At 40.4% G+C, this 14090-nt stretch overlaps 1 protein-coding gene across 5 annotated transcripts in view; it reads right to left on the bottom strand.

The window, feature by feature from the left end:
- Positions 1-14090, bottom strand: part of TAB3 (TGF-beta activated kinase 1 (MAP3K7) binding protein 3) — a 90104-nt gene that overhangs the window by 38801 nt on the left and 37213 nt on the right. For all 5 annotated transcript variants that reach the window (XM_059384765.1, XM_059384764.1, XM_059384768.1 and 2 more), the window contains 2 exons: positions 11623-11699; positions 11269-11383 (listed from right to left, as the gene is read on the bottom strand). Coding sequence is in view for 1 of the 5 variants with exons in the window: in XM_059384767.1 (XP_059240750.1) it covers positions 11269-11301 (33 nt within the window). In the remaining 4 variants the exon portion in view is untranslated. The remainder of the gene's footprint in view (positions 1-11268; positions 11384-11622; positions 11700-14090) is intronic.

Here is a 14090-nt window from a genome sequence, read left to right as displayed (position 1 = left end):
AGCCTCTGCCTTCGGCTCAGGTCATGATCTCAGGGTCCTGGGATCGAGCCCCGCATCGGGCTCTCTGCTCCACAGGGAGCCTGCTTCCCCCTCTGTCTCTGCCTGCCTCTCTGACTACTTGTGATCTCGTTCTCTGTCAAATAAAATAAATAAAATCTTTTAAAAAAATGTTTAAGGAAAATACTGAAACCAGTATTACTTTTGCTGGTTTATAATTAAGTAGATACTTGAAAAACAATCACCATGTAATCTCAAACTCAATGTTGATTACAGGCAGGGCATTTCATTTTGCACACAAACTGCCGGCTTCAACTGGGTGTCTGGCTGGCTCTCCTCTTCCTTCCAAGCTAAGACTGTCAAGGGTTATGGACACTCTTTCTGTCTACCAAGTGGTCACAAAGTCCATATCTATGAGATTCGGCCTAACCACAGATAAAAAGAGCCATTAGTGACTGCTTTAATGACCTCCAGCCACGATATAAAAGCTGTCTAATGAACATGAAGGAAAACTGAAATGTTGGGGAACATTCTTGGCACTCATATGGGCTTTCTGTCTACCCTGTACTCTTCTCCCTACAATTCATTCCTTAGTCTGTTTTAATCTGGCTCTTATAACTGCTCCACTGAAATACTTATCTCTCTGATGCTAAATCTAGATCATTTATTTTTCTGGTCCCTATGCCCCCTTGATCTCTGCAGCCTCTGACAATATTGACTGATACTTCTTTTTTTTAGCCTCTTTGACAACATACTAGCCTGGTTTCTTCCCACCTCTTTTGTCCCATTAACGTCCGTCTGGTTTTTGTCCTAATTTGCTTCCTCTTTTCATTCTGCATCCTTTTAACCAGTGATTGTATCCACTACTAGGCATTCAGTAACATTTAAAGGCTGAGAATTCCCAAATCGGTATCTTGAACATCATGCTCTCTGCAAGACTCCAGACACATACAGCCACCTGCCTACTACAGAGCACCATCTGGATATGCCCAAAGATAATTGTCAATATGTTCAAAAAGGAAATCCTCACCACAACCCTTCCCCAAATGCTCTCTGTTCTCTCCATGAATGTTACCACTATTCACTCAGTAACAATACTAGAAACCAGGGTGTGATCCCTGACTTCCCATTCTTGCACAACCAACTACAGGGTGAAAGGAAGTGCTCATGGTTTCCACCCCATTTTTGCCATCTGTTAGTGTCTAAGAAATATACTCAATCCTCACACCTTTGAAATTTCACCTACAAAATGGAAATAATAGTAGGGCTGTAGTAAAATTTAAATGTCAACCGTTACTAAGTCAGAAAGCATTAGTTACTATTAAGGGCATTTTTTAATACTGTCATCAACGTTACGGCTCCAAGTTCCTGCTGCTCTCTCACCTCTGGTCTTGCCTTCCTCCAACATCACAGCCACAGAATTAGTGCTCTAAGATGCAGATCTGATCATGTCGCCTCCACTCTGCACCCCAACAGAAGAGAGCCGGCTGTAATCCCGTGCATGGCTGTCCTGTGCTACCTCCTCCTAGGGCATGATACCATGATCATCCATCTGCCTGAGATGCTTTTCTTCCTTCCTCCCACTGCTTCTCAAAGCCACACTGATCCTGTACACGTGGGTACTGATGGCACTTCTTCTCTGGAGGCTTCCACTGACAACAACATTCCCTGAATCCTGCCACCAAGCCTTTCCTCTACCCACCATGCTAGAGGACCCTCCATATGCTGTAACTGCAGGTTGTGCTTATCCTCACAGGTGCACCAAACACATGACAATGAAGCCACTAGGGTGCCTAAAGGTCTCATATGAACCGTAGCTCTACCCAGAACATGGTGTTACACCACCGAGTAGGGGAAGTACTCAAAAATGATGGGAGCTTGTGCTAAGGACCTGGGAGCTAGCTTAAAGCGGCTCCCACTGGCCAAATCTGTGACAATTTGAGTAAAATACAATTTGAGTAAAATAATTAAGGACAGTAATGAATTACAGGCCTGTAGAAAACAGGAACCCACGAGCTGCTATCAGTATTAAATACATACATAAATGGAGAAGGGAGGACTTTTATGTACGGTAGAATCCAACCGGTAAACACTCAAGGAGTGCTAAAGCCTTAAGAAAACATCATTTTGCAGATATCACAGTACAGACTGCTTCAAGAAAAAAATCATCAAGGATGCTAAATCTAGGAGTAGATTTGGATAAAGAGTAGTATGTATGAATGGTCTTCAAGTATACCCCCAAAAACAGCTTATTAGTTGCAAGTGGGGGGATTACACAGTAGATAAATCAAACGATAACATGACTAGCTAATGAAAATTAACATCAATGAGGGAAAGATGGACAACATACACCTCCAGGCAGGTCACCCCGAGAAAACATATTACTTTACAGTATTCCTGTCAGGAATGCAGAACCTGAGGGACACCTGCATGGCTCAGGTGCTCAAGCACCTGGCTTCAGCTCAGGTCATGATCCGAGGGTCCTGGGATTGAGTCCCGTGTCAGGTTCCTTACTCGGCCAGAAGCCTGCTTCTCCCTCTCCCTCTGCTTGTGTTCCCTCTCTCAAATAAATAAAATCTTAAAAAAAAAAAAAAAAAGAAAGGCAAAACCGAAAACTTGTGAGGAAAGAAACAAAGCCAAAACAAAAAATGCTCTATTTAAAAAAAAAAAGAGAGAGAGGTGGAGACAAGGTGAGCATGTCATCTTAAAAATGTCAATGTTATAAAAGAAAAAGGCAAGAAAAATATCACAGATTAAAAGAGACAGAGTATATAACAACCAATCTAATAACTGATCCTAGACTGGGTCCTATACTAAGTGGGGAAAATGTTATAAAAGAATGATCAATTAACAAAAATGAGAGACAGAAGGTAGATTATGAAAAGTATTCCATTATGTTTAATTTATTGAATTTACTAAATTTACTGAATTGATACCCGTGCTACAGTTTTATGTGAGGCTAAACTTAGTTTTAGGAAACTAGGCAATGAAATATTTAGGGGTAAAGCATATGCCAACTTAATCTAAAAAGATTCAGGAAAAAATATATAGTATGTATGTGTACATATGTGCATGTACACAAACATACAGACACACATACATGCACAGAGAGCAGGAACAAATAAAGCCAATGGAGGAAAATGTTAATAGGTGAATATGGATAAAGGATGTGCTCTTTGTATAATTTTTATTCTCACAACTTCTGTACTTCTGGAATTATTTCCAAATAAAAAGTCAAAACAAAACCAAAAAGGTTGTAGTTCTATTCAGAGGCTATGCTTTGCTTACCACTGCGTTTCCAGAGCCTGAGCCCACACTTGCTCAAATGTCTGTTAAATAAAGAAGTCACTTTCACTATACCAAACCAATCTACCCAAGAAGATAAAATATATACACAAAACTTGGCTCCTACCTCCTAAACACACCCCCAGTAAAATACTGGGGGATCGGTGATCACCTATGTAAAACAACTTGTGAATGCTTAGGAAAAAGGGAAAACTGATTTAAGCTACTAGATCTGTGAGTATGTTTTTACAGTTTTCCATTCTTAAAATATCCCAAATCTGAAAAGCTAAAATAGTCTACTAGATTAACAATTCAGGCTTAATTTAAAATGTACCTTATTTCAAAGTCCTTAGTGTTAACTTTAATCCTTAGGGTCAATTCAATCCTGTTCGGTGCCTGGGTAGCTCAGTCAGGTAAGCAGCTGACTCTGGGTTTCGGCTCAGGCATATTTCGTGGTCGTGAGATCAAGACCTGCGTCTGTGCTCAGTGAGTAGTCTGCTTTGAATTCTCTCTCCCTCTCCCTCCAGCCTGCACGCGCTCTCTCTCAAATAAATAAAATCTTTAAATGTGTTTGAATTACCCACCATTTTCATCAAAACAAACATTATCTGCCATCTTCACAGGAAGATGATATATAATTTGCACAGCCTAACTAGAGTTAGGAGTCCTAACTAGATGAGTAACACTGCCAAGTCACTGAAGGTCAAAGACAGCACTAATAAAAATACACTGCAAGTTCTTTTAAATGTCCTAGAAGCCACATGAAGGAAAAAGCAAAGGTGAAATTTTAATACATTTTATTTAATCTGATCAAAAATAGTATTTTTAAAATATATGATCAATATAAAAATCAATGATGAGCTATTTTACATATTTCTCTCCAACTAGACCTTTGAAATCCATTGTGCATTTTATACTAACAGCACATGACAATTCAGACTAGCCACATTTCAAGTAGTTAGCAGCCACCTACAGTTAGCAGTGGCTACCTTACTGGACAGCGCAGCTCTAAGGCTTTAGGACTTTCATTCAATTAAAAGGCTAAGCCCTACAACTCTTAGATTCTATAATTCAATATCTCCTTGGAGGGTATTCAATTGATTAAGCACAGGGCCTGGCACAGACTAGATATTAAATGAGTATTTGTTAGGTAAAATAGAAAAAAAAATGTAATTCACTGAATTTAATGGTAAAAATTACCTTAGTCATCAAATCTGTTTGTATTTACAGAAATGATGACAACCTTCCCACCAGAAAATGATACTTCACACTTGAGGGGCTAACCACATTCAGAACACTTGATAGCTATTTAACTTGTTCACAAAGAGCTTCTGAAGCACCCAAAAGCTTAACTCAAGCTTCCCTAGTGGCTCCAAAGAACTGTTTTATTCATTTCTCAATCCTAATTTCAAGTCTTTAAAATAGAAGGATAATATAATTGCCTTTTTACAAAAAAAGAAAAGGCAACAAGGGTAAACAAAAACAAAGACGGATTAGGTGTCAAGCAAGAGCTTGGGTTCTGTCCGGTTCTGAGGTCTTGGAAGCTGCTAGCTCTCTGCCAGCTCTGTCTACCTTTTTAAAACCTCAGGTGCCACCAACACCAAAATTACCATTAATTTCACCACTACTGCTATCATATACCATTTACTGAACAATTGTGTCCTCAAAGGTAGCTGTGATGATCTCTAGTTTACAGGTAAGAAAACAACCTAAAGAATGGGCATATGGCAGAATCATGACTCAAATCCAAGTCTGCCTTCTCCAAAGGCTGTGCTCTTTCCACTACGTCACTGGTAGGTAACAAGGACATTGCCAGAAGGTGAGGAGGAGCACCTTTCTTTGGGGAAAAAAAGACAAGAAACCCCCATCACTTTATCATCCAAAAAGAGGGGTTACGGGTGTGGGAGGCGAAGGGCTAAGAGGGGAGCAAAGAATCCTTGTATAAACAAGCTGTTTTAGGATACAAACAAGGCAGAGCTAAAAGGGGAAAAAATATCCTTTTCTTAAGAATTATAAATACTTATCTTTGGAAAAAAATATTAAAAAGCATCTTTATAATCAAAGCCAACAATTTATATACCCACAAAAATGGCAACCATCTGAAAAGATGAATTTTTTAACTTTATTTTATTTATTTATTTGACGGAGAGATACAGCACAAGCAGGGGGAGCAGCAGTCAGAGTGAGAGGGAGAAGCAGTCTCCCCACCGACCAAGTGACCAAGGAGCCCGATGCAGGGCTCGATCCCAGGATCTTGATCCCAGGATCCCAGGATTTTGGGATCATGAGCAGAAGACAAACACTTAACCGACTGAGTTACCCAGGCATCCCCGGAAAAATGATTAATAGTAGGCCTACTTGTTACAGCAAATATGAAAATTTCTCTTTAAGGGATTATGTCCGTAATCTGAACAGTGGTTAGCATTCGGCCCTATACAATGGTCATTCACATAAGCACAAACTGACATGGATAACTATTAAGTATTTCACAACCTATAACACTCTCAATAATTTCCTGCTGATTAAAAGAATGTTAAAATTCTTCCTTAAAAAAAGCAATTTCCTCTCTGATGAGAGGTTAAAACAACAGAGAGTTTACAAACTATTCTAGCCAGTAAGATGAGCCTGTTTCCCTAAAAAGCAACATTTTAAAACATGTATTACAGTACATTTCTGCATTCAATCCCACCGAATACAACCAAAATGAAACACTGTCCTATAGTATCCTACATTATAGATTTTGATATGATACACATCAAAACACAGTATCTAGTCTTGTCCAGATATTATCAATGTATGCAACAACTATGCAAAAGAGACACAAACTTTGTTCCTTTACATTTTAACGGGCTGCTTCTTTTTAGACAATTCTTAAGTGATGAGTGACAATCTGAAACCAACCAGAGAACTCAAGCAGTATCTGAACTATACTGGCTAGGTGAGGCTGTGGCCTAACTCCTGGGACACCCTTGAAACAACCCCATTAAAGCACAGATGGCCACAGCTGTGGACTGTGGAGCTGTGTAGGGTTCTAAAGCCACATAAACCAAGACGTTCTACGGGGTGGAACTTTGTTGTCTGTCAGCTTTGCGGGCAAATTCCAATCTCTGAGGGCAGGATGGAGAGTGGGGGGGCCCAGACGCTAGGCTTAGCAGTGGAATCACACTGAGGCTTCTTCTGGTGGTGCAGCTGCCCTCACTCCCACTCAGAAGAGCCAGCACCACGAGGTGCAGTGGGCTCAAAAAGCAGCTACCAGGATTTCTCCCCATAGAATTCCTCCTCCCAAACAGACAAATTTCCCCCAAAGCTCTGTTGTGATGCTGCCATTTTCCATACTCTAGAAAATGAGCTCACACCTGGTGCTTTCTTTCCACAGCCTTCTCAGAGATCAGCAAATATGCAGGGTAGTGCAGTTATAGACCTCAGTGTTCACTTCTATAACATTTTAGTTCACTTCCTAAAATAATTATAGCAGAGATTACAAACCAATGGTCTGTAGGCCAAATCCAGCCCCCTGATCTGTTTGCTTTGACCTCAATAATGTTAAAGAAAAAAGCTGAGCCACATTTTTGGGGGGAAGATTCTTTACTTCTTTAAGTCATCTCTACAACCAAACTGAGGCTCAAACTCACACAACCCGAAGATCAAGAGTTGCATGTTCCACTGACTGAGCCAGCCAGGTGCCCTGAGCCACGCTTTAAAATAGAGAAATTTTACATAACAATCTGGATACCCAATTTTTCTCTGAAAAAAATAAGAAGCTAGAGCAACAGCAGGCAACTGGTTAAAACTGAGGCATGGCTGCACCCTTTCAAAGGGCCACATACTTTCCAACTTGCCTACTTTCCACACTTCCTAGGGCATCACAGACACAGAGGCCTGAGGTCACTTCACTCACTGGCCTACTGAGGGGTCTGCGCCACCTGCACTATGTTCCATCAAAGGTTTAAAGCCAGTACTGTATCAGTCGGGTCTAGTGTGTCTCCACAACAGGCTATGGATACAGTAATTTTGCGTACAATAATTCTTCATCATGCATGCTTGGCCCATGTATCACAAGGCGGTTAGGATCCTGGCCCCTTCTGTAAAACACTAAAGGCACCCCCAGGAGGCCTCTAGAAAGTCAAGAGCATCTCAGGCTGACAGCCACGACTAGCACCTTAAGTTTGGTGAGGTGAAAACTGCTGAGATTTGAAGAAAAGTAAGACTTGTCTTGAGAGGACTTTTAAGTAAAGGAATCATTCATTTTTCTGATTAGTCTGGCCTAGCCAATAACTGTTGAACAGAAACATGTATACTCATGTAAACCTTTGGAATTTTCACCCATTTTCTTGTTGCTTTGGAAGTTTTGGTTTTCAATGAAATTTACTGAGCCATATGTATGTACCAGACACCAGGCTAAGTGCTTTGTCTCATTTAATCCCCCTTATCCCACAGGAGAGGCAATAATATCATCCACATTTTACCAATGAGGAAATGTGAGGCTCAGAGAGGGTAAATAAGTTCCCTGTAGTCACACAGTCAACAAGCAGCAAATCTAGGAAACAAACTTATCTGGCTACATGGTAAGGCTCTGATGATGTCAAAAACTCTTAAAGACAGTTTCAATCAAAACCTGATTATAAAACAGAAGGGGTTTTTGTACTGGATAGTAAATTCTTTGAGGTAAACAACAATAAGAAGTGGGCAGTAGTGGAGCATAACAAATGACCTTTTATTAGTGGTACAGGTAAGGGTTCTAATTTCAAGACTTTTCATGCATATATGTAAAGGTGCAACTAAATAACAAGGAAGGGATAAGAATTCAATACTTGTTATTTCCCCTAAATGAGCCTTCCAAATGATTTCTAAGATAATCATCCCACAGGATTCTGGAGATACACTACAGATCAATATAATACTTATATTAAAAGACTCAAAAAGCAGGGCGCCTGGGTGGCTCAGTGGGTTAAGCCTCTGCCTTCGGCTCAGGTCATCATCTCAGGGTCCTGGGATTGAGCCCCACATGGGGCTCTCTGCTCAGCAGGGAGCCTGCTTCCTCCTCTCTCTCTGCCTGCCTCTCTGCCTACTTGTGATCTCTCTCTGTCAAATAAATAAAAATAAAAAATTTTTAAAAAAATTTTTTAAAAGACTCAAAAAGCATTTTCATCATAAATACAGTCCCCCAGAAACAAATAGAAGCATATTCACTTTTTTTTTTTTTAGATTTTATTCATTTGGGATTCCTGCATGGCTCAGTCATTAAGTGTCTGCCTTTGGCTCAGGTCATGATCCCCGTGTCCTGGGATGGAGCCCCACATCTGGCTCCCTGCTCAGCACAAAGCCTGCTTCTCCCTCTCTCTTCTCCTTCTCCCTCTGCTTGTATTCCCTCTCTCACTGTGTCTCTCTCTGTCAAATAAATACACAAAATCTTAAAAAGATTTTATTCATTTACTTCAGAGAAAAAGAGAGAAAGACCATGAGCAGAGGAGAGGGGCAGAGAGAGAAGCAGGCTCCCTGCTGAGCAGAGAGCCCAATGAGGGGCTCAAACCCAGGAGTCCAGGATCACAACCTGAGCCTTAAGGCAGACACTTAACCGACTGACCCACCTAGGTACCCCCATATTCAGTTTAAATTTAAAATGAGCACCCATTCTCAAACTCCCAAGTGAGTATCTGCTTGCACACTGCCACCTCTACAGAACCCATCATATGTGCCACTCCTGCCGCCCCCCACTGACCTCCCCAACAAAAAATAAAAATAAAGGTACTTGGGATCATCTCCCATTCTGAGTATGGTAACAAAAAAAACCAGGATATTATTATTTGGGTTTTTTACTTATTTTTTTTAATTATTTATTGGAGAGAAAGAAAGGGGGGAGGGTAGGAGCTCAAGCCAGCAGGGGGAGGGGCAGACAGAGAGAATCCTGAAGCAGACTCCTAGCCCAGCGGGGAGCCTGATCTGGGGCTCGATCCCATGAACTAGGAGATCACAACCCGAGCCGAAATCAAGAGCCGGATGTCCAACCAACTGAGCCACCCAAGTGGCCCAATTATTAGTTTTTAATTCAGCTCTATGCCCAACAGGGGGCTCAAACTCATGACCCCAAGATCAGGAGCCACATCCTCCATTGAATGAACCACCCATGTGCTCCAAAGAAATAGGATATTAAAAAATAAAGCAAAACAACCTTACAGAGTGGCATACGAAAAAAGAAATGGGAAAGTATTGATTCTTATTAGAAGTATTTTGTTCATTTAGGAATACTGAGTTGGTGGCAGGAAAAAATAGTATCTAGGTTAGAAAAATCAAAGGTTTCCTTTATAAAGTGACTCTAAAAATATCTCAAGAACATTCTGGAAAAAGCAAAATTAGAGAGACAACAAAAAGATGTGGTTGCCAGGGGTTTGTGGGGCAGGTTCACAGATGGAGCATCGGCAATTTTAAGGGTGGTGATATTATTCTGTATAATACTCTAATAGTAAATACGTGACATCATGTACTTGTCAAAACCCATAGAACTTTTAACACAAAGAGTGAACCCTTTTTCTTTATGAGGAAGGGAGGAGCAAGGGAGAGGGAGAGAGAGAATCTTAAGAAGGCTCCACACCCAGCCCGGAGTCTGATGCAGGGCTCAATTTCACCACCCTGAGATCATGACCTGAACCGAAATCAAGAGTCAGACGCTTAATCAACTGAGCCACCCCAGCGCCCCAAGAATGAACCTTAAAGTATGCAAATTTAAGACCATTTAGTAAGTCAGGGGATCCCAGGAAGGAATAGACACCATACGATGTAATCTAACTGTATTACAAACGTATGACACAATGTCATCCCAGAGGGTTGAGGCGGGGGGGGGGGGGGGAGTTGTTGACCTACATAACTTTGGAAATGAGTGGCATCTGTAAGACTAAAGTAAAGGCAAAAGGAAATATACATAAGCACTGTACTGTAGCTGATAAAGTGTTTCCCATGGAAGTAGGAGTGAACAATTAAGTACATGGATGGTGAACAGTGACAGGCAGGTTTTTCACTATTGGGAGAGGTTACATACAGATAAACAAACGGAGGAGGCTAGAATGATCCATGCCTTAATGGATTACATTGGAGACATAAGTAAAAACTCATGTTTAGCTTAATATTGATATAGGTATATAAAATAAGATACAGAGGAACATTTATAGACATGCATAAATACTCAGATAGTGTATACCTGGGATTTCAGCTAACAGAGCCTAGAAATACCACCACCCCAAAGTAGCAATGACCCTACCTAGCACTCAGATCTTGATTTCTAATACCATTAGCACTCTCTAATAAAAGGAACCAGGGCTTTGTGGAGAAGAAATGGCTGATTCTAGAACTAAAACAAGGAATACACAGGACAAGTCTGGAATATCTTACAATGCTCAAAAGTACGGAAGTGCTCAAAAGGAATCCCACCCCACAACAATGGAGGCATGCTAAAGTAACACACGGGCTAACCAAAAGAGCTCATCAATGGCCAAGGCTAGAAAAATTTAAGTAACACAATAAAGCAGTAATGGATTATGACCCAAAGTATAAAATAATTATCCATGAACCCATAATAATACAAAGAAATGACTAAGTAAATAAGGAAATGGGGGAGAATAAACAATCTTTCATGCAGAAGAATTCCCAATAATTTATGTAGAACACCCTAAAGGAGCTGGAGTATAACTTCCCACTACTTAAGTGGCAACTACACAGTGCCTTTATTCCAAAACAACACACTACAAAAGAAGATTTTTAAAAAACTAACACTTGAGTGGAGAAGGGAGAAAGTGGACATAAACCTCAGCCAGGTGACCAAACCAACATTAACAGTGATAAATCATGTTGACAGTACGTACTCTTGACATGATGTGACAAGACTACAGGAATGGCACTTTACCTCTCTGGTCTTCCTCCCCAAAACACAGAACACAAGTCTAACAATGAAAAAACATGGGACAAATCCCAGTTGAGGGACATTCTACAAAATACCTGATCAGTTCTCCTCACAGCTGACAATGTCATCAAACCAATGAAAATCCAAGAAATTGTCACAGCAAGAGGAGCCTAAGAAGACATGACAACTAAACATTATCCCAATGGGATCCTGAAAGAGAAAAAGTACATTAGTTAAAAAGTAAGGAAAAGTGAGTGAACTATGGACTTTAGTTAATAAAAGTGTTTCAATATTGATTAATTAACTGTAACAAATATACCATGTCAAGGTCATCTATTAATAATAAAAAAAATTGAGTGCTGGACATATGAGAACTCTGTATCATCCTCTCAATTTTTCTATAAAATTAAATCTGTACAAAACAATTGATCTAATTTTTAAAAAATTACCTCAAGATGATCTAGAATCTCCAGCACAGAAGTCTTATTCACATCTTCGGCTCTAAAAGCACCTTCTTTTCAGTAGTCTAGAAATGTGACAAAATGAGGAGTTAATTATCTTTTTTTTTAATCTTTTTGCTGAGTTTTCCTAACTCAGTATGGAAACCTGACAAAAACTCAGATTTCTGGAGCTTTTAAGTAATAGCACACAGAATGCTAGACCGCACTTTGAGGGCAGGTGGCTCTTTCCCAAGTAGCATCACAAGCTGAACCATCTTCCTTTCTTTTAGGTCACAAATATTTTCTACAGTAATTAAATTCTACATTATCCCAAGGAGAGAGCAGCAACAAAGAAAAATTAAAAAATAACCCACTGTTTTTTTTTAAAGTATAATAAGCAGGTTTTACTTTTAAATAACTTTTTTTTTTTCCTGAGCCAGATTAGATCGTCATTCATTCAGGAAATTTATTTTTTTGTATTACTGTTATGTTATTCACCATAGTATATCATTAGTTTTTGATGCAGTGTTCCATGATGCACTTTCTGTGTTTAACACCCAGTGGTCCATGCAATCCGTGCCCTCCTTAATACCCACCACCAGGCTCACCCATCCCCTTGCCCCCTCCCCTCCGAAACCCCCAGTTTGTTTCCCAGAGTCCATAGTCTCTCATGGTTTGTCTCCCCCTCCAATTTCCCTCTCTTCCTTTTTCCCTTCCTTCTCCTAATGTCCTCCACACTATTCCTTATGTTCCACAAATAAGTGAAACCATATAATTGACTTTCTCTGCTTGACTTATTTCACTCAGCATAATCTCCTCTAGTCCTGTCCATGTTGATACAAAACCTGGGTATATTCATCCTTTCTGATGCTGAGTAAGATTCCATTGTATATAAAGACTTCACTCTCAGCAATAGACAGATCATCTAAGCAGAAGATCAACAAAGAAACAAGGGCTTTGAATGACACACTGGACCAGATGGACCTCATAGATATATACAGCACATTCCACCCTAAAACACCAGAATACTCACTCTTCTCAAGAGCACATGGAACTTTCTCCATGGGCATTTGGGTCACAAAATCAGGGCTCAACCAGTAACAAAGGATTAGGATTATTCCCTGCATATTCTCAGACCACAATGCTTTGAAACTGGAACTCAACCACAAGAAAAAGTCTGGAAGAAATTCATACACTTGGAAGCTAAAGACCATCCTGCCCAAGAATGTCTGGGTCAACCAAAGAACAACAATTCATGGAAACCAATGAAAAACCAATGAGAACGAAAATACATCAGTCCAAAGCCTATGGGATATGGCAAAGGCAGTCCGAAGAGGGAAATACATAACCATTTGTTTTCTTAAGGCTTTGCAGCACACGTGGTTGTGACGTAACATCCCGAGGCCTCAGCTATTTATAGAAGAAAGGATGAAGTGCAGGCCCCGCAAGCATGTACGAAACTTTAAACTGCATGGCCAAAAGAATAAATGCCTTTTTTTAAATGCTGACTATAATATAACCCATTTCTGTTCCATGAAGAGCAATTTATATAAGGACCAGTGGCCTTACTGCCTTATTTTGACAAATGAGCATTCTCTTACCATGACTCAGAAACTATAAGAGTCCCCTCTTACATGTCGTTTTGCCTCCTACAACTTCAGTTGCCCATGCTCAACTGCAGTCCAGCAGCAGATGACCCACCTGCCAACGTATCAGCAGAAGGTCAAGACTGGCCTAACACTACGTCACAGTGCCTACGCCATTCATCATCGCACTGTGCATCGCGTAGGCATTTTATCATCTCATAAGAAGGGTGAGTACAAAAAAATAAGCTATTTTAAGAGAGACACCACATTCACATAATTTCATTATGGTATACAGTCATAAATGTTCTATTTTATTATTATTAATCGTTTTCTGTCCCTAATATACAAACTTTATCACAGGTATCTATATACATACAGGAAAAAAAAACCACAGTAGGGGCAGCTGGGTGGCTCAGTCATTAAGAGACTGCCTTCAGCTCAGATCATGATCCGAGCCGTGGTGGGACCAAGCCTCCTGTAGAGCTAGCTCCCTGCTCAGCGGGAAGCCTGCTTCTCCCTCTCCACCTCCCCCCTGCTTGTGTTCCCTCTCTCACTGTCTATGTCAAATAAATATATAAAATCTTCAGGGGAAAAAAAAACCCATAGTATATATAGGCTTTGGTACTATCTGCAGTTTAGGGGACCCACTGGGTGTCTTCAAACGTATTCCCTGTAGATAAAGTGGGGGGGGGTTGCCATATCTTCATCCCAGTAACCCTAATACTACAGTGTTAACTTTATCATTTGGGGGCAAATAATGCCTTAGATCAGAGGGACCAGAGAGATACAAGTCTCCTGACTGAACCTCATTTTATAACCACAGGAGAGTTAACACACCCTGTTTATGTTGTATATATTCATATACACTTTATACTGTGTATACACACACAC

Source organism: Mustela nigripes, chromosome X, assembly GCF_022355385.1.
Source record: "Mustela nigripes isolate SB6536 chromosome X, MUSNIG.SB6536, whole genome shotgun sequence".
Taxonomy (NCBI): domain Eukaryota; kingdom Metazoa; phylum Chordata; class Mammalia; order Carnivora; family Mustelidae; genus Mustela; species Mustela nigripes.
Note: the sequence above shows the minus strand (reverse complement) of the source record. Positions and strands in the feature narration are given on the sequence as shown.